The sequence below is a fragment of the Camellia sinensis genome, chromosome 9, assembly GCF_055761805.1.
Source record: "Camellia sinensis isolate YWXY chromosome 9, ASM5576180v1, whole genome shotgun sequence".
NCBI lineage: Eukaryota > Viridiplantae > Streptophyta > Magnoliopsida > Ericales > Theaceae > Camellia > Camellia sinensis.
This window is the reverse complement of record NC_138969.1, coordinates 185,574,651-185,596,109: the sequence shown is the minus strand read 5'-3', so window position 1 is coordinate 185,596,109 and position 21,459 is coordinate 185,574,651. Positions and strand designations below refer to the sequence as shown.

The window sequence follows — 21,459 nt, the reverse complement described above, 5'->3', positions numbered from 1 at the left end:
GGCGGGTGGTGGGTGGTGGTGGCAGGTGGGTGGCGGATGGCGGGTAGGTGGCATGTGGTGGTAGTGGGTGGGTGGGTGACGGTGGTGGGTGGTGGCGAGTGGGTGGGGGTGGTGGTGGTGGTGGCGGCGGGTGGTGGTTGGTGGTGAGTGGATAGAGGTGGTGGTGGTGGTAATGGCGGGTGGTGGGTGGTGGTGGCAGGTGGGTGGCAGATGACAGGTGGTGGTGGGTTGTGGCGGGTGGGTGGTAGGTGGTGATGGTGGTTGGGTGGGTGACGGTGGCGAGTGGTGGATGGTAGCGAGTGGGTAGTGGTGGTGGTGGCGGCGGCGGCGGCGGCGGCGAGTGGTGGGTGGTGGTGGCAAATGGGTGGCGGATGGCGGGTAGGTGGCGGGTGGTGGTGGTGGTGGTGGTGGATGGGTGGGTAGGTAACGGTGGCGAGTGGTAGGTGGTAGCGAATGAGTGGTGGTGAGTAGTGGTGGTAGGTAGGTGGCGGGTGGGTGATGGTGGTGGTGGTGGGTGGCGGGTGGGTGGGTGACAGGTGGCTGGTGGTGGTGGGTGGCTAGTGGTGGCAGGTGGTGGATGGTGGCGGCAGGTGGGTGGTCAGTGGTGATGGCAAGTAGGTGGCAGGTGGTGACGGCGAGCGGTGGATGGTAGTGGCAGGTGGTGGGTGGTGGATGGCAAGTGGGTGGTGGTAGTAGTGGTGGTAGTAGTGGCAAGGGTGGGTGGTGGTGGCGAGTGGGTGGCAGGTGGGTGGTGGTGGCGGGTGGTGGTGGAAAATGGTGGCGGATGGTGGCTAGTGCTGGGTGGTAAAAAAAAAAAAACTGAAAACTCAAAATGGAAACACATTTTTTGTGTTTTCATGTTTTAGCCAAATTTATAAACTGAGACCACTGATTTATAAATCAAAAATTTTACCAAACAAGTTTTTATTTGAGTTTTTTAAATTTTTGTAAATATAAACAGAAAATTAAAAACGTAAGTGTTACCAAACTGTACCAACGTGTTGTGAGGGAGGTAGAATATGGGGGAGGAGAGTTGTCGGAGAGATTTGTGAGGGTAACCAAAACGATATTTAGGGATGGGTGCTGTGGAATCAAAATTCTCTCTTTTATCTCTCTTTAATTTTCTTTTTGTTAGGTTATTGGGCCTATTTTTAGATCTAATTTTGATGATCAAAATCGTTTACATTTTAAAATTTATTGAATATATCATACCTGTAAAAAATCAAATTGATCGGATATCAGAAAGTATGTGTTCGAAAAACTGTTTATTAAATTTTTTAAAAAAATAGTTTGTAGTTTGATGATCCGACACTAGTTTTTGATATCTTATCAACTTGATTTTTTACAAGTATAATATACTCAACAAATCTTAAAAAGTGAATGGTTCGGATCATCGAAATTGGACCCAAAAGTAGGCTCAATGGCCTAGCAAAGAGGAAGTTAAGGAGAAAGATGAAAGAGACCCAACAGTAGGTCTAATGGCCTAGCAAAGAAGAAGTTAAGGAGAGAGATGAATAAGAGAATCTTGATTCGGTGCTGTGATAGAACTCATATCGTCATATTTTAATAATTTGAATTTTTATATTATAAAATTTGTTGAGTATATTATTTATATAAAAAATAAATTTAACGAGATTAGTCTAATCTTATGATTATACCGAATAATAAAATTTCTTTTAAGTACTTATATCTCAATTAGTTTAAAGATATTATTATATATCAACAAGTCTTATTATTTTAGATTTTTGATCCATCAAATCTTAATTATCATATTTAAGGTAATTTATGGACAATTTTACTCTTACAAATATTTTTTGAACTCTTGGCATATGCATTATTTTAGACTATTTTGAATGTTCTATGAAGTGAACATTCACATTCAATAAATTTGATAGTGTAAATGTTCACATCATCATGAAATATTTATATTGTCAATGTGAACGTTAATATACGTTTCATTCTATTATTATTATGATATTTTAGTGATTATACCACCTATAAGACTTATTAAAATATGAAAAAAAAAAATTTGAATTAAGTAAAATATAACTAAGTAAAAAGAGATAGTCCATCTTTTTTAAATTTAAATTTTTATATAAATTCATTTTATTGAATTATTATTTAACATTGGTTGAATTTAGAATTACGTAAGAATCAACCTCTACTATTAACTTAGGATCACATTATCACTAAGAGTTTAAAAATAGCCCGCGATTCGGGATGGGCCCTAATCTGAACTGCGCCATCATTTTGAAGTCGACCCGACCCGTGACTCACCCATCGGCCCGCTTGAGGCCCAGTGTCTTTTTTCAGTAGAAAATAATAAAATTTTGATAAAAAAAAAACAAAACAAAATTGGTCAGGCCCATCCAAACGCAAGGCTAGGCCCAAGCGTAGGCCTATCGGGCTGGCCTGAGGCCCGACCCACAGGCCCGAATACCCCTAGGCCTAAGGCTTTTAGCGGGAGCCGACGAGGCCTGACATGAGCTAAGCTAAATTTACATCCCTAATTATCACTCCAATCATTACTATCACTATGTCACTATCATTATTCCTTTATCACCAATGACACTGTAACCATCACAACCCTCCACCTATACTACCATTATTAACCACAATCATTCCACCATCACTACACCATCCTCACTACCACCACCATTACAACACCACTCTACTTCAATTACACTATCCTTCCATTATCACCACAACTTCTATCTCTCCACCACCATCACATCACCACCACAATATAAAAATTAAATAAACAAATAATAATAATAATAATTTTCAAATTTTATTTTCTACATATTAAATAATTTATTTGACTTTAACACTTTTTATCAAATAATTTTTTTGTATAAAAAATTAAACATTTAATTTTTAGTATTTAATTTTCAATTTTCAATTATAACAAACACCACATGAATTCGGATTTGAGGTGACTGTTGTGCATGGGCACAACAGTTACTGTTGCGCAGAGAAATGGGTTCATTTCAGGACCCATTTCAATAATCTAAATTGTTCATATTTTAGAATATATCAAGTAGAATATGCTTGCATAAAATTAAGTTAATCGTATATCATTTACCATTCATCTACTTACATTTGTATTCATTTTAATACTTTAAATTACAATTATTATTTATTTTTGTAGATACAAACATGAGTGGATGAATAGGTAAACGATATTCGATTAATTTGATTTTTTACAGACATATTCTACTTGAAGTATTTTAAAATGTGAACGGTTTGGATTATTGAAATGAATCTCGAAATAGGCTCATTTTGCTACACAATAGTGACGGTTGTGCCCCGCACAACAGCCCCAAATCCCCTGAATTCTAGTTCGAGTTTTTGCATTTTCATCTGTAATATCATTATGGCATTACCTAAACGTTATGATATTAAAAAAGGGAAATGTTTGAGGCGCCAAATTGTGCTCGAATGTATCAACTTCCTCTCTTTTTATTATTATTATTGTTATTGTTATTATTATTATTATTTATTTGTTAGGGTGTATTGGTTTGGTTTTTTTTGGAAGGGTGGTTATGTGTAGAGGTGTGCCAAAAAATTAGACATCTTGCACCAACATAACTTGTGTAGTTTGATAAGGTGAGTGGATTAAGTTAGACTAGTTGAATGATAAAATTGACTGATCAATTAGACTGTTGGTTAAAATTTGTTAATTTCATATGATTTTGTACGAGTCTCTGTTATATTTTTAATTCAATTAGCAGGGACTCGCACAAAATTATATGAAATTAACAAATTTTAACTAGCAGCATAACTAATCAATTGCTTTTATCACCTAACCAGTCCAATCCAGACTGAATTGGTACAAAATATCTATTTTTTTAACACATCACTACACATAACCACCCTTTCACAATTTGAGGCCCTAACATCACCGATTAAAAAAATTAAAAAATTAAAAATTAACTATCAATACATAATGTTTTGTTTGAGAATAGGCTAATTTAGTAACTTTTTAGCTATTTGGTTAAAATATGAGCTAATAAAAATTAGTATGTTTAGAATGACTTTTTGACTTTTTACGAAAAGATATGCAAAAAGTAGAGAGAATAAAATCTTTTGGTATGTTTGGTTTGAGTTTGGGAGATGAGTTTTAGAGATAAAAAATACGAAAAGTTGTTTGGTTTAGTTTTTTTCAAAAGATGTTTTAGAAAATTATTTTGAGAGAGAATTTTGAAAAAAGTGATTGATTTGATGTGTATGAGAGAGAGATTTGTTTGGAAAATTTATAAACCAAACAAGTTTTGGAAAAATTTTTTGAAAAAATTTGTTTGGTTTGATTACTTTTGAAAACTTATTTATAGATAATTTTTTTTTTAAATTTTTGAGAAACACAAACCAAACAAGGCCTTTGACTTTTCAGTATGAGTTGTTGGCTTTTTAATCTTTTTTAGTGACTTTTTAACTTTTTGACTAAACGGGTCGCTTCCCAAACGAGACTTAAGTGAGCTCTAAGCCAAATAGTGGGACTAAAATATATTTATTAGTATATAATATTCTTATTATTATTTGTTTTGGCCTAATTTGAGAACTTAATTAAAAGTTAATTTTTGATTTTTAATCTATTTTAAATCATATTATTTCTATTTTTAATATACTTTATTTAAAAAATTAAAAAATTAATTTTTAATTAATTTTTCAAACAAACATATAAGGAGTTTTCTTAAGTGTGCAAGTGCACACCATGTGCCACTTACACAAAAAGTGTAAGTGTAAGGTGTAAGTATAAGTATAAGGTGTAAGTGTAAGTTGTAAGTGTAAGGTGTAAGGTGTAAGTAGGTTGCACATGGTGTGCAACCTCAAAAAAGGTGTAAGTGTAAGGTTTAATTTTTTACAAAAGGTGTAAGTGTAAGGTGTAAGTGTAAAGTATAAGGTGTAAGGTGTAAGTTGCACACCATAACCAAACCCAACATATAATCGCTATCATGGAAGTACGGGGTTAAGTGCTGGGAATGATGATGAGTTTATCAGGACCAATCGGATGCACTCACGTCGTTTATCACCGAACTCATATTATGCATTTACCAAAGGAACCGTTTATTTTTAGAAGTAGGAGGAAAGAAATTGATAAGGAGATAATTAAATAAAATTATATTTATTTTAATAATAATTGTTAGCGTGGAGATTGTTAAATTATTATCTTATAAAAAAAATATAAAATATTAAAATTATTATTTTTACTTAACAAGAAATACAAAAATATTAAACATTAATATTTTAAAAAAAATGCCCAACATGTAAAAAAAAAAAAAAAAAAAAAATACTAAGCCGGAAGACTAACTTCTAATACCACCTCTCAAAATAACATAATATTTCAAAAATGTCACTACCATATTATTCTGTGAAACTTTTTGCATAAATATCACTAAAAACGGCTTTTTATTTTTCCAAGCATTTTTAGGAGTATCAATAACAAATCAAAGCGAAGGCAAACACCACTTCAAAGGAGTCAATGGCTACTGTCAAAAACATCATTCCTTCAAGTAATGGGCCACTAAAATATAGCAACCAACATCATTCCAGTTCATCTGCTTATCCTTTCATCAAATATCCCACCCACCCACTAGCTTCAGAACTAAAGTTACCGACTACACTTGTATACATCAATATCAAAAAATTACATGAAGAACCAATTCTTTCTCCAATTTTCATCAAGGTTACATTTAATTCCTATTAGCAAGTAGTATCAAAAGAAAGGGAAAGCCCAAGCAAATGGAAACTATAGGAAACCAGAAGTGATTAAAAATGCCTCTGAACAATTGGCAACATATCTCATGAAGAACACAACTTCATAGTTCATATTGGAAAGCGTTTTCGTTTCTCCTTCTGCAGTGTTTCTATATCTCACCTTTTATATAGGATTGTAAAACAAACAACGTATTCAAGCTCAAATCATAATTGACTAATTAAAAACTCATTCGAAATCTATTTGCTATTCAAATAAACCAAACTTCAATATATTTTAAAGCCCGTTCATTTCAAATTGGAACAACTCACAAACTTGATTAGACAATGTTGTATGCAATATAAAAAATGAAACTACTCGAGTTCAATTCAATTAATGCTCATTTGAAATTGGTTTGAAAGGCAAACACAAGCCAAGCATGAGCATAACATGAAACTTGCTAAATTTTCAAGTCAAATTTGAAATAACTACTACCCAACTCGGTTTTATTCATTTACAAGCTGTAACAGGTGATTAATCAACAAAGATGATTATGATTTCCAACACAGACCCAAAAGAAGGAAAAGCTCTTATATGCCTCAGAAACAAAATTTCCACGGTTATTTGATACCACAAAATTATTAAAGGGTCATTTTTGCAATCATGTAATAATGATGACAGCATAAGTTGGTTACTTACAAAAGTCAAAAAATTGCAGGATCAGTAATCAAACAATATCCGAATATTTACAACACTTCTTACCACCAGAGCATACATTAAAAAATTCCAAAAAAAAACTCTCGTGCCCAAGCCTGGTCTGGCCCAACTTCGGGGCTAAATGTCCCATCTCAAGCCCTGTTGCAAAATCTTATTACAACCCCAAGCCCTCACAAAAATCAGGAAAGATTAAAACAAATCCTCGCAAAAAAGGGCGGAAGTGATGATCTAGGTATACTACTCACTCAATCACGATTCACAACCTGACCATACCCGAAACAAAATGAAGCAACCTGGTTTGGTAGAAAGGGGGAAAGTGTAAACATATGTAGAAAAGGGATGTTGTGCAACAAAGATGTCGGCACCTCACAACAGCGATCGTAGAACAATAATTCTGCTCCAGAAAAATTATTGCTCAATGGATCCAGCCAGATAAAGAATCAAAATGCATATAAAGAGCAACACAACAATCTCACTGCTTTCAGAGTTCATCACACATGCAAGAACTTGGTAAATCTATTTCACCAACAAACTTATGATGCCATTGTCAAAGCATTGCATTTAGTCTATTTCATGCAAACTGTACATAAAAGTGACCAACACAAAACTAAAACTTTCTAAACATTGAGAAACAACTGCAATAGATCTCCATAGCTGGAGTCGGAGTTACACAAGGTTGAGATTCAAATGTCAGGTAAAATTTCCACAATCCATTGGATACCTACATTCAACTCAGGCAACGATCATGTCACTGAAAACTCTATTTTTTTCAAGCAAGTTAAAACAGAGCCAGCACAAGCAAGGAAGATCATAAAGATGGACAAGTTATTAAGTATGTTGTGCAGAACATTAGTTTGACCATATTACGCATCTAGGAGACTAGGAAATTGCATATGGAATTAAAAGGAGCACATGCAAAAGGCTAAGTCAGCAATAGGAAGAACAAGGAGATCCAATGCTCCATTTGTTTGGGCTTTTCTAGCTAACACTGCCACCGCCATCACCACCTCCCCAACACTACCACCATCACCACCACTGCTAATACAACCACTAGTACATTAATTTCAAGGATGCAACTGAACAAAGAAAAATATTTTCTGCAAAAATATTTTTTGAAAAAAAAAATTCATAGAAAATGAATTCTATTGAAAAATGTTTCCACCAAAACAAATGGAGCATAAGTAAAATATTGCAAGAATTGATCAAGTTATACTTAGGATGATGCTATGAATTTCCTTTTTAAGAATTGGGAGGAATTCGTTAGTAAAAATTAGGAACAAATCAAGTGATAAGATATCGCCTAGTCAATCACAACCTCTCCATAGCCAAAATAGAATGAAGCAGCCTCGTTTAGAAGAAGGGAGGAAAACATTGGTGTTGTCAAAAAGTACATGGTGGAGCAAGATATTGACACATCCAAGTGATATTGTAATACAAGCTCTACTGCAACAAAATTATTCTCTAATAGGATCATAAAACTTGCTTGGAAAAGAATTTGCTTATTGAAGTCAGACAACATTCATTTATACTTCAAAGTTATTTGCGCACTTTTATTGACAAAACATCTTTGATTCATTTGAATAAATGCATGATCAACAACTCTTTTATCTAGTGGCACAATTAGAGAATACCCTTCCTTGAAAAAAATATAGCAATTGACAAAGAGGGAACTGTCCAATTGCCAGCACTACCAGCTGTCTACTGTTCCAATTATTCTATTTTCTCTTCATTTCTTCCACTCTTCCTTTATGACCAAAACGCAACCCAATGCAGTAAATGCACGAGACTCCCGCTAAAGCAGGGTTTGGAGCGGCTATAAGGTTATTAATCAAATACACATAGTGTAATTATTGTTCACTGCTCATTTCATTATGCAACTTCTACAAAATTCTGTGGTTATCAAATTAGAGTGGCAAGGAAATCCAACAAAAGAACCAAAATGTGTATGCAGAGAAAAACACACAGCTATTGCATTTCAAAATTCATCACGAATGCAATAACTTGGCCTAACATTTTCAAAAAAAAACCAACCTACTGCATTGTGTGAGCATAGCATTTAGTTCATATTCAAAACTGCAACAGTCATATAGATGTTTCGAGCAAAAATCAAACATTTCATCAAAAAACTAACAAGCTGAAAATTATTCTGTGAACTATTCTGCTTTTGATATAAAACTCTTACCTATATAACTAGAAACCAACAAGGCAAGCCATTGATCTCACCGCCACCGCGAAGGCCAGTACATGTGAATTCCATAACCAGTCTTCCAATTGTCCAAGAACACAACTTTATTCACCGCCCAAAACGAAACCAACAGCGCGGTAATCATAACCATCCTCTGCACAGTCACATTCCTCACTTTCACAAGAACATGAGTCATAAAAGCCAATAACAACCCCACAATAGTATACAAAAACCCAACCGCAAACCCCTCAGCCCCGAGCTGCATTCCCGAGCCCTGATAGAAGAAAACAAGCTTCGATGGATCGTTCCGATCAGCCAAAAACATGGGCATTTTCCTAATTATATTATGCATAGCACCCGAAACACTGAAAAAGTAGACAAAGACAGCTCCGAAGAGCCAAAACTTAGGATCGGTCAGAAGGGTCTCCCCAGAAATCACTTTTTTCACCATAAATGGCAACAAAATCAACAATGCAGCATAAATCAACATCAATTGAGGCTTTGAAACAATTGGGGGTCGATGAATTGGACCAACGGAGAGTCTTGTTTTGGATTCGATGAATTCAGGCAAGGACTCGGAGAGACGAGAGAAGTCTCCGGCGTCCATTGCGAGAGTGTCGTCCTTGAGATTCCGAGCCGTGGAGGGGATTAAGCGAATGTGAGGAAGCGAATTGACACCGAATTGGGCGAAACTGGATTGGGATTCTTTGAATTCGATGTCGCAGAAGAAGAGCTTGGATTGAGAAGATGGGTTGTTGTTGGAGATGAATGAGGAAGAGATGAGAGAGAACTCGGATCGGAGCGATTTGAGGTGGAGTTCGTGCTTCTCGTGGAGCTGAGAAGCGTCGAAGAAGATGAGGAGAGAGAAAGGGCGAGGGGTTGTGGTGGGTTGGAGGAGGTGGGTAATGAGAGTGTCGGTTAGGTGGATGACACCGGAGTCGGATTGGGATTGGAGGGTGAGGAGCTCTGAGACGAGGGAGAAGCCATCGGAGGAGGAGGAGGAGAAGGAGGAGGAGAGAGAGAAGAGAGAGAGGAGGGTTAGGAGGAGGAGGAGACAGAGATGGGTTGTTGATCTTGGAGTTGCAGAGATCGCCATTGTTGGGAGAGTTTGGGACTGTGAATGAGGATGAGAATGAAAGGTTTTCGTTTTGGGTGATTGATTGGGTAGACGATGATTTTGAGAGTTTCTATTAATAGGGGTGTTTGGGAACTTGGTTGCTTTATTTTTATTTTTTTTTAGTTAAAATAGTTAATAAAAATAAAATAAGTTAAAATAATTATAATTATTTCACTTTTATTCTCACAATTATTAAATTAAATTAACTACAAAAAAATTAAATTATTATTCTAAATACATTTTTTTAATCAAGCTAAAATAGTTATTAACATAGTCAAGTTTCCAAACAAGTCCTAGGTTGAATTACATTGGATGGCTTTACAATATTTGTGTTTTAATTGTGATTTATTGTCTTTTTAGTTATGACACATTGTAATATTAGTTATGATATTATTTTAGTTATAATCCAAGAGTTATTTGATTATATCTTGTGTTATGTTTGATTACTAGAGTATGCCTATGCCCGAAGGCATGGTATAAATAATATTAGGATTAGAATATAATTGTAATCTCAATACTATTTAAATTTATTTTGTAATTTGATAAAATCACAAATTTATTATAAAATTTTGGAGTTCTCATAAAACTCCTTACGAAAACTTGTTTTTTGCTTATATAATATATAGCTAGATAGATAGATGTGCCTAGCATACATACAATTTTCACGAGCATACATAAAATACTGTTTTTGCTTATATAATTATATGAAAATTGTATGCATGCTCGTAATGTCTTAGTGTATTACGGGCATACATGCATTGTATGGAAATATGTGTAAAATATATTGAACAAAAAGGAGAAAATAAAAAAAATAAACAAATTGAGAGAAAAATAAAAACAGGAGAAAATAAAAAAAAAAGAGAGAGCAAGGCGGGATCCTGGGATCATGGATGGAGGGATGTGAGAAAAGGAAACAGTAACAGAGAGAGAAGTAGGAAAGTAAAAAATATATGTGTAGAACATTTTTTGGAAAATATATCTCAATTATTGTTTTATAATTTGAATAGATCTGAGCCATCTAAATGTCCTAATAGGACAAAAATATGTTGAAGATTCAAAAACCGTCTTGCTTTATTAAAATATGTTGAAGATTCATACGAAGTCTAATCAGGTATTCAATATATTTAAAATAATAATTAATTGTTCAAATTCATTTAATTTGTGAACTAAAAAATTCATTAATATAATCTCTACTGCACATAGTAAAATATGGCTCTTAATTCTGGGATCGCAAACTTTTCCATATAATATGAATTAAAATAAGTGAACAAAAAGTAAAAAAAATAAATAAATAAATAAATAAATAGAGAGAAAAATGAAAATGGGAGAAAATAAAAAAAATAAAAAAAAAAAGAGAGAGGAAGATGGGATCATGGGATTATAGAAGGATGATGAGAAAAGGAAAAAGTAAGAGAGAAAAGCGGGAAAATAAAAAATGCACATGTAGGATATTTTTTGAAAATATATCTCATCTGTTGTTTTATAATTTGAATAAATCTAAATCGTTCAAATGTTCTAGTAGGACAAATGTGTGTAGGACAAATTCAAAAATTATCTTGTTTTATTATATAGATAATTCAATTTTCTTTTTTAATTATGTCATTTGTTATATTCAAATTTTGATATAACTTGCATATGGTACAACATAAAGCATTACCTCTAAACTTATATTCAAACTCAAAACACTCATTATAATTCTCCTCGTATAATCCTGTTGACCAAGTCCACGCTCCTCCGTACGACGTCGCTTTGTCACCTGAAAACACAAACGTGAGCTAGCCGGCGGGTGTGTGCCGGAAACCTCTCCGATGCCTAAGTCAGAAAACTTGACAAATAGACAAAGCTCTATGTTCTCAGAAAAATTGTGTTCTGTTACCTCCTCCAAGGTGATGTTTGTGAGCTTTTATAAGTTTCCAGTGGCACAATCCTAGTAGGACTTTTATTCCTCCATGCAGAGTCCTCCTATGATTCATACTCCTAAGGATAATGCTTATCCTTTTACACCCTCCCCCACTGCTTAAACCAAATGGGATGGTTTTTACTTTGGCCGAACTACTATATGACCGAAATAAGCTTGGCTATGCAGAGCCACTGAGTAAACCGAACTCATCCTTAGTTCGGTTCTTGTTTTTTCCCTTTCTTATCTCAGCTTTCCATGTAGAACCCATGGTACGGTCTTAGACCAAACCAACGACTTTCGGCCGGTCTAGCCCCAATACCGGTATAACTCCAAAGATACTTCGGACCGAAGTATCTTTTACAGTCACTGTGCCGAAGTAACTTTGTCTCTCTTAGGCCGGAGTAGCCTTGCCTCTCCTGGGCCGGAGTAATATTGCGGCCTTTCCTGGGCCGGAGTAACATTGCGGCCTTTCTTGGGCCGGAGTAACCTTGCGGCCTTTCCACCAAGTCTTTGGCACTTTGGGCCACAAAGCCCATCTCATAGCTCGGCCCAATTTTTACCAAAAATTACCCTCTCAATTGCCCCTTAATTCCATCTACACAGCATGATTGGGATTACCAGTCCAACCGAGCTGAAGTTATTAAGCCTTTCCAGCCGAGCTAAAAACCCTTTAGCCTCTCCAGCCGAGCTGATTTTACTTTGGGCTTCACTTTGTCCGGTCAAAACGTCTCTTCAATCATGACTGTAACGCTTCCCTTTCCGTATACACGTGGCACGCTCCTATTCGTAGAAGGCAGCTGTCAACGCCGTCTTCGTGTTTCGCAATTTGTGAACAGTTCCCGCTTCTTTCCCCTCTCTCCTTTTTCACAAAATAACTCCTCCTGTTTTGGATCATTCACTCATTCTGTTCATCTTCTCTCTTCGTGCCTCTGCTTTTCCAACTACCAAGCTTGTTTTTATTTGCCGTTGCTGTTTTCGTCTCCAGTCCTCTTTTCCTTCAATCTTGGTAAGCAAACTCATTCTGTTTCCTTTCATGTTTTTTGCTTTCATATTTGTTTTATGCATTTGGTTTACTGTACTTTTGCAGAACATGCTCTTCCATTTCTGCTTTGCTTCTGTATTTTTATGAAAAAACCAGTAGAACTTCATGTGTGTATGAACTATTATGTAAAAAATTAGTCTTAGATCCAAAATCACATAGCAACCGAACTAGGAAACTGTTTGTCCAATATTGGTAGTTCACTTTACACAATAACCGAACTAGAACTTGTAGAAGTCTTAACAAATCACCCACTCTTGATTCACTGTAGCCGAAATAAAATTACCGAACAAAGTTTGAACAAACCAGGCTAGGAACCACGATTTTCAACCGAGCTAAGCCTTTGGGGCTAAGCCAGCTTTCTTAGTTTCTAAACCAAACACAGAAAGCTGCCCCTAGTGGCTTAACCGAAGCAAAAAACCCACTGTTCAAACCGAGATAACAAATCCTTAAAGGAAAACCGATCTTGCACACAATAGGTTCAAACCGAACTATCGAGTATTGTGCAGAACCGAAACAGAACCAGCCCACACAGCCGAAATAGGGCTCATTTACCTTGCTTTTAATTTGTAGCACAGTCCAATGATCTGTGCTTAACCCCTCTGTTTTCTACTTTGCAGACTTAGGTTACCCAGGCACTCCTGCGTGCGCTCAACCGAGCTACTGGGCACAATTTTTGCACCGATATAACTTATTTGAAAATTATACAAATGGGTAAGTATAGGTACTTGGTAGAGACCCCTGGTGGTATGGCCGAATTCCGAAGGGATTATGGCATTCCAGATGATGTACACCTTACCCTAGCCAAGAAGGAAACCATTCCGTGGAATGACCAAGGCTTTGTCCCCTTTACTGTTTTATCCATTATAGAAACCGGACTAAGGTTCCCGGTCCAGCCTTTAATTTGTGAATTTCTTAGACAAACCAGACTATGCCCAACCCAGCTATCCACCAATACATACCGGATAATAATGGGTATTGCCGAGCTAAACCGCCAAACAGACCTGAACCTCGGTTTAGCCGAAATCTTCCACCAGTACTCCATAGGTTCCAAAGATGATGGCTGGGTTTATTACCTTAGGATACGCCGACGTAGAGAAAAGATAATAAAAGATACACCGGATAAGGATGTTAATGACGATGACTTCTTCTGGGTATCGGGCAATTTTGAGGATCACCAAGCCCAAATCCCAGGCCGAAGTATTAACTGGAAGAAAGAAGAACCTGGTAAAGTTACTTCGGTTTTATGCATGTTTTTCTTTTACTTCGGTTTCAGGCGTCATGACCGATCTAACAGTTGTATATTTTTTTGCAGACTCAGCTCATCTTGCATCCCATTATAGCTACCCAAATCTGAACATACTTCGAGCCGCACTACGGATTAAGGAAAGAAGTTGGACTAAACTTCTAAACTTTGAGCCGACCTACAGATATAGCGGTCGTCGAAAAGCCCGAGTGACCGATTTCCTTCTTGAAAAAGCACCTGAACCGGACCCAACCTTGCCCGAAATACGACTTGTCCCATTAACCGCTGAAGAAGAGATGGCAAAGAAAAGCAGAGTTAGGGCCCTTCTAACCGCCACAACCAGGGCCGAAGTACCACCAACTATTGAAACACAGCCCGCCGTTGTGGCCCTCCCTTCTCAACGGCCTTCTTCATCTCGTCCTTCCAAACGCGCCCGATCTACATCGACCGAACAGCAACTTGTCGATGAGGTTGAATCCATCCCCCAAAGTCCTCAACCTATCCTCCAACCGGAGCAAACCGACCGAGCTGAATCTTCCAATTGGGCTCCGAAACTAACCTTCAACGACCGAGATATCAAAGATTCTGATTCGGTTGTGGCTGAAAAAGATCATCAATTGGCCTTTAACCTGGCCAAAAGTGTGTGCCTCCCCAAGGACATGGAGCACCACCTAAAGCAATTAAACACCGAAATGAAGTCAATCCGGTCGACATCGAAGTCCATGATTTTGGTAAGTAGCTCTGTCCGTTTCTTCTGTCTAAATTTTCAAACTTTTACTTCGGCTTAAGGAAAGTCTTCGTTCCATCAGGCCTTACAAAAAAATAACATTACGTACAAGAAGGTTCAAGAGCTTAGAAAAACCACAAGGCAGGCAATGGCGGAAGCCGAGGCAAAGGTGGCCGAGCTAGAAGAAGCTGAAAAGAAACTGGCCGAGATGCAAGCAGAGAACGGCCGACTTGCCGATCTGGTTAATTTGGCTGAAGCGGAGAAGCAGAAAGCCGCCATCGCTATGAAAGACAAGTATCTGCGGGAGTTGGTGAAGCTTGAGAGAGAAAAGACACCGAAATAACTCAACTAAAAAGGAGCGCGGAGGAAGCCGAAAAGGAGGGGTACAAGTAGGGTTACAAGAAGGCAGAAGATGCCTATGTCAAACAGTGCGACGCTGCCAAGGAGCTGTTCTTCAAGTGCGGCTGGAGGGCGGCTGTTGAGAAGCTCGGTCATGATCAACAGACCGAGGTCTTCGACCCTCCAGCTTACTTTATACCGAAGTCCCTTGCGGAGTATACGGATGCCTTGCAACAAGAGTTTCTGGAAGACTCAGATTCTGATGACTCCTCTGCTCCTGAAGACATTCTGGTTGTTAGTGCAGACCCATCACTTCGGTTGGAGCCCATGGTAGGGGACCCACCTATTGATCAGCCAAGTGATACCATGGCTCCAGCCGAAACCATCCTGGCCACCGAGAGCGAACTTCCGCTTGAAACCGGTCTCCAAGTTGATGGTGATGCGGCTTTTGACGCCGAAATTGAAGAGCTTTTTTCCTAATTTTTCTCCTTTTTTGTTACCTTTTCTTTGTAATCGGGCTATGTTCCTCTTGTACTTGCTTTTCAATGAATGAAAGTTTTGTTGAACTCTTGTTCCGGTTCTGATATGTATGCCTGTACTATGCTTACAAGCCAACCACTCCTTAGCCGATATATTTACTTCGGCTGAGGAGTACAAAGTGTTTAATCCAGCCAATCCAATTTCAGCCATACCCTTACTTTGGCTGAAGAGTAACAAGAGTTGGTTTATTCCAGCCAACCACTCTTCAGCCTTGCACTTACTTCGGCTGAAGAGTAACAAGAGTTGGTTTATTCCAGCCAACCACTCTTTAGCCTTGCACTTACTTCGGCTGAAGAGTAACAGGTTGGTTTATTCCAGCCAACCACTCTTCAGCCTTGCACTTACTTCGGCTGAAGAGTAACAAGAGTTGGTTTATTCCAGCCAACCACTCTTCAGCCTTGCACTTACTTCGGCTGAAGAGTAATAAGTGTTGGTTTATTCCAGCCAACCACTCTTCAGCCTTTCCCTTACTTCGGCTGAAGAGTAACCAGTGTTGGTTTATTCCAGCCAACCACTCTTCAGCCTTGCACTTACTTCGACTGAAGAGTAACAAGAGTTGGTTTATTCCAGCCAACCACTCTTCAGCCTTGCACTTACTTCGGCTGAAGAGTAATAAGTGTTGGTTTATTCCAGCCAACCACTCTTCAGCCTTTCCCTTACTTCGGCTGAAGAGTAACCAGTGTTGGTTTATTCCAGCCAACCACTCTTCAGCCTTGCACTTACTTCGGCTGAAGAGTAACAAGAGTTGGTTTAATCCAGCCAACCACTCTTCAGCCATACCCTTACTTCGGCTGAAGAGTAACAAGTGTTGGTTTATTCCAGCCAACCTCTAAGTTAGTTTTTCCAGCTAACTTAGAATAATGTTTGGTTATTCCGACCAAACGTCCTGCAGCCTGGATCCTTATCCTGGGCTTAGGAAGGTGTTGGTTTAATCCAGCCAACCTCTAAGTTAGTTTTTCCAGCTAATCTTAGAATAAAATGCTTGCAATGTGCCTAACCTTAAGGCTAACTTTTACAAAGAACAACTTGTGCTGAAAAGAATTTCTCGTTTTATTGAAGGAAGAAAAAATTACACATGTTTGAAAAAAGAAAAGCTAAAAGTAAAATAACTTGAGATTGACCGTGTTCCATGGCCTAGGGATTGCTTTGCCATCCTTGTCTTCTAGGTGATATGCCCCTTTGCCTGCTAACCCAACCACCTTATAAGGACCTTCCCAGTTTGGGCCTAACTTGCCATCTGCTGGGTTTGAGGTGTTTCCCATTACTTTGCGCAGTACCCAATCGCCTATCTTGAATTGTCTTGGATGCACCTTTTTGTTGTATTTTCTGATTAACTCTCGTTGGTATGCGGCAATGTGAACCAGTGCTCTTTCCCTTCTTTCCTTTGCAAGGTCAAGTTCCAATGTTATGGCTTCTCCATTCAAGTCAGGATCAAAATTCTCGCTTCGAATTGTGGGGAGGCCAACTTCTAGTGGGATTACTGCTTCCATTCCGTAGGCTAAGGAGAATGGTGTTTCTCCTGTTGATCGCCGAGGTGTGGTGCGGTAAGCCCATAAAACATGAGGAAGTTCATCCGCCCACTTGCCTTTTGCCTTTTCTAGCCTTTTCTTTAGTCCATCCAAGACGACTTTATTTGATGCTTCTGCTTGCCCATTTGCTTGAGGATATGCCGGTGTAGAATTGTAGAACTCTATCTTATACTCTTCACAAAAGCTTCTGAAGATTCTGCCGTCGAACTGAGTACCATTGTCTGAGATCAGTGCTTTTGGTATGCCAAACCGAGTGATGATATTCTGCCAAACAAACTTCTTTACGTCTTTTTCTTTGATTGATGCCAATGCTTCTGCTTCCACCCACTTTGTGAAGTAGTCTGTTGCTGCGAGAAAGAACTTCCTGCTGCCGGGTGCTATTGGAAGTGGTCCTACTATGTCCAAGCCCCACATTGCAAAAGGCCATGGGCTGGTCAATGGTAGGAGTTCTCTAGCTGGTTGATGTATTTGGTGCGCGAATTTTTGGCATTTCTCACACTTCTTCACATATTTCTCTGAGTCTGCTTGCATATATGGCCACCAATATCCTTGTGAAATGGCCCTGTAAGCTAGCGACCTTCCCCCTTGATGACTTCTGCACACCCCTTCGTGTATTTCGAACAAGAACGCTTCCACTTTGCTGGGATGAACACATTTTAGGTAAGGCCCTGAGAATGACTTTTTGTAAAGTGCCAAAGATGGAGATAGCCAAAATCGCTGTGACTTTGCCCTTATTCTGTTGGCTTCTTTTTTTTCTTCTGGTAGGATGCCGTCTTTTAGGAACAGGATGATGGGATCCATCCATGAGGGGCCTAATTCTGTGCAACATACTTCTTCTGTTTCGGGGTCTTCTATGCTTGGTCTTGGTAAGAAGTTGATGAGTAATGGATGAGGGTTTGATGTATCTGCCATTGAGGCAAGGCCTGCTAGTTCGTCCGCTCGGCTGTTTTCCTCCCTGCCAATTTGTTCTATCCTTACTACATCAAACTTCTTGATCTCTATTCTGACTAATTCTTGATACTTGGCCATTCTATCATCCTTTGCTTCGTAGTTGCCAGAGATTTGATTTACTACCAGTAGGGAGTCACTGTACACCATTAGTTCGGTGGCCTTCATGTAGTAAGCTGACTTGAGTCCTGCGAGAAGCGCCTCATACTCCGCTTCATTGTTGGATGCTGGGAAGCCAAGGTTGATTGCTTGCTCTACAACCAGGCCGTCTGGGGAGATGAGGACTATGCCAAGCCCTGTACCATGCCGGTTGGATGCTCCGTCCACAAAGAGCTTCCACATCTCTCCAACGAATAGCTTCCAGCAAGTGGAGGGGTCAGACGATGTCGTGTGGTCAAGGATGGTGTTTTCTTCAAGGTCCATGTTGGCTGTCTGCCCTACGTCCTCTGATTGAACTGTTGGTTAGCCTTTGTTTGTCTCTTCCTTGTTGTCCTTATTATGGTCTGCCTTGGTGCTTGATTGACTACCCTCTACTAGGGGTTGCGCTATTCCGGCGTCAACTTATGTCCCTAGTTCGGTTGTGTCAGTTAGGTCGACTGGGCAGATATGATGACTTCCAGGAGTAAACTCTGCGACAAAGTCTGCCAAAGATTGGGCTTTTATTGCGGTCTTGGGTTGGAACTTGATGTCGAATTGTCCCAACTCTACTGCCCACTTTAAGATTCGCCCAGAAAAGTTCGCCCTTTCAAACAAAGCTTTTAGTGGAAAAGCTGTGAGGACGACTATGGTGTGGGCATGAAAGTAGTGTGCCAATTTTCTGGATGCCATCATTAATGCTAATGCTAGTTTCTCTAAGGGCAAGTACCTTGTTTCGGCTCCCAACAATGTCTTGCTGACATAAAAGATGGGCAAGTGTTGTATTCCTTCTGCACGAACCAACACTGCGCTAACTGCGTGCTGAGAGACGGCCAGGTACAAAAAGAGTTCTTCACCAGGTACTGGAGTAACAAGTAGTGGTGGGGAAGACATGTACTCCTTCAAGCTTTCCAGAGCTTGGTCGCATTCTTCATCCCACTCAAACTTGGCTTTTAAAGCTTGGAAAAATGGTCGTAGTCTGTCTGATGACCTGCTTATGAACCGGTTGAGCGCAGCCGCCATACCAGTGAGATGCTGCACTTCTTTGACTGAGTTTGGTCTCTCCAGTTCCTGGATTGCTTTAATCTGAGAAGGGTCTGCTTCTATACCCGGTTGGTCACAAGGAAGCCCAAGAATTTGCCAGATCCAACTCCGAATGCGCATTTGGACGCATTGAGGCGCAACTTGTGTTTCTTCAGGATCTGGAACATCTCGCCTAGGTCTTTAAGATGGTCATTCTCATCCTTGCTTTTGACCACCATGTCGTCGATGTAAGCCTCTATTGTTCTGCCTAACAATGGTTCGAACATCTTGGTGACCATCCGTTGGAATGTCGCCCCTGCGTTCTTTAGGCCAAAGGGCATGACCTTGTAGCAATATAATCCCCTTGGTGTTGTGAAGGATGTGACCTCCTGGTCTGGCTCATGCATGGCGATCTGGTGGTAGCCTCTATATGCATCCAGAAAGCTAAGTCGGTTATGCCCTGCCGTTAGGTCCACTAGTTGATCTATCCTTGGTAGGGGAAAGCTATCTTTTGGGCAGGCCTTGTTGACCGTTTTGTAGTCGACGCAGACACGCCATTTACCATTCTTTTTTGGCACTACAACTGTGTTGGAGATCCATTTTGGGTAGTGCACTTCTCTAATAGCTCCTGCCTCTAGCAGGTTGCCTACTTCTTCCGCCACTATTTCGGCGTGGTGGAGTGCCGATCTGCGTGTGCGTTATACGACTGGTCTGGCGGATGGGTGGACATTGAGTTGGTGGCTAATGAAGTTTGGATCAATGCATGGCATGTCGTAGGGCGTCCAGGCAAATACTTCGATGTTAGAGGTCAAGAATCCCAAGACCTCTAATCTCTCAGCGCTGGACAACGACGAGCCAAGCAAGAAGAACTTATCCGGGTTCTTCTTATCTATTTTTACCTCCACCAAGTCCTCCACCGCTTTCTGATCAGCCTTTTTACCGACGTCCGCGAATAGTTCATTACTTTCTGATTCTTCCACCGAATGAACGTATCCTTTGGCAGCGCGACTGCCATTCACCGTGGCGAAGCACTGTTTTGACATGATCTGATCCCCATAGACTTCTTCAATTATACCAGTGTCGTTTGGGAACCTCATCACTTGGTGGTAGGATGAGGCCACCGATCGCATGGCATGCAGCCATGTTCTGCCCAGGATGATGTTGTAAGTGGAGGGGACTTTTAATACCCAGAACTCCACTTGTTTTGTCACGCTTCCTGCTCTGACTGGAAGTATTATCTTGCCGACGGGCCACTCTGGCATGGAGTTAAATCCAATTAGGGGAGAAACTGCAGGCGCCAAGTCTTTGTCTTGTAACTTCAGTTGTTTAAATGTGTCGTAGTACATGATCTCACATGAACTACCCTGGTCAATCAGAATCCGCTTGACGTCAAAATCCTTGACTCGGAGAGTGATGACCAGAGCATCATTGTGAGGACAGTATATTCGATCCAAGTCCTTATCCGAGAAGGACATAACATTTGTTGCTTCTGTCTTTCCCTTCTTGATGGCAGGTTGGGCACTTAGCACCTCTCTAAAGTGCTCAGCTTTCTTGATTGATCCCCTGAGCTCGCATACACGCTCAGGTTCAAAGACTCCATGTATTACATTGATAATGCCTTGAGGTGGGGCGTCGATTGGCATTCTGTTGGGGTTATTGTGATCCTGGGGGGCTGGCTATGTCCCTCCTTCAATGTATTTGTCCAAGTGGCCTGCTGCCACCAATTCTTCCAAGTGCTGTCTCAGTGGCGTGCAATTCTCAGTTCGGTGCCCCTTTTCTTTGTGGAAAGTGCACCGTGATCTGTCGTCATAGTCTTTCTGAGCTTCTCCCAGCTTGGCTGGCCACTTGACAAAAGGCTCATCTCTTATTTCGCTCAGGATCCGATATATTGGTTTTTTGAACACCGTAGTTATGGCGATGCGGATTCTTAACCATCTCTTGTCTGGGTCCTCTCCACTATCTCGTTTGCCACGTCCGTTCCTGTTACTTCGGTCTACCGTGTTGACCTTCGCTGAGGTTTTCTTTTCTGGTACTGCGGTCGCACTTGATTTTGCTTTGGCACGTGCGCCATCCTCTTCTACCCAGATGTGCTGATGCACTCTCTCCATCAGGGCTTCCATGGTAAGGGGTGGCGTCATGGTGATAGAGTCCCTTAGTCTGTTTCCGACTGGAAGGCCTCTTTTATACTGCGCAATGGCAAGATTAGTGGGGCAGTCCCCAATCTGATTGAATGTTTCCCAGTAGCGACTGTTGTAGGATCTAAGGGTCTCTTTATCCCCCATGTCGATGGAGAGTAACTGGTCTATCTCCACCGGAGTT

At 39.8% G+C, this 21,459-nt stretch overlaps 1 protein-coding gene across 2 annotated transcripts; it reads right to left on the bottom strand.

Annotated features, from left to right (window-relative positions):
* Nucleotides 1-6,382: 6,382 nt before the first annotated feature.
* Nucleotides 6,383-9,776, bottom strand: LOC114322927 (Oligosaccharyltransferase complex/magnesium transporter family protein). Of its 2 annotated transcripts, none has more exons than XM_082888173.1 (2): nt 8,595-9,776; nt 6,383-6,806 (listed from the first exon to the last, which is right to left on the bottom strand). In XM_082888173.1, the coding sequence occupies exon 1, from the start codon at nt 9,691-9,693 to the stop codon at nt 8,632-8,634; it is 1,062 nt and encodes a 353-aa protein (XP_082744299.1). In that variant the 5' UTR covers nt 9,694-9,776; the 3' UTR covers nt 6,383-6,806; nt 8,595-8,631. The 2 variants fall into 2 exon arrangements, with proteins under 2 accessions (XP_082744299.1, XP_028126194.2); XM_028270393.2 differs by lacking the exon at nt 6,383-6,806 and adding an exon at nt 6,911-7,133.
* Nucleotides 9,777-21,459: the final 11,683 nt, after the last annotated feature.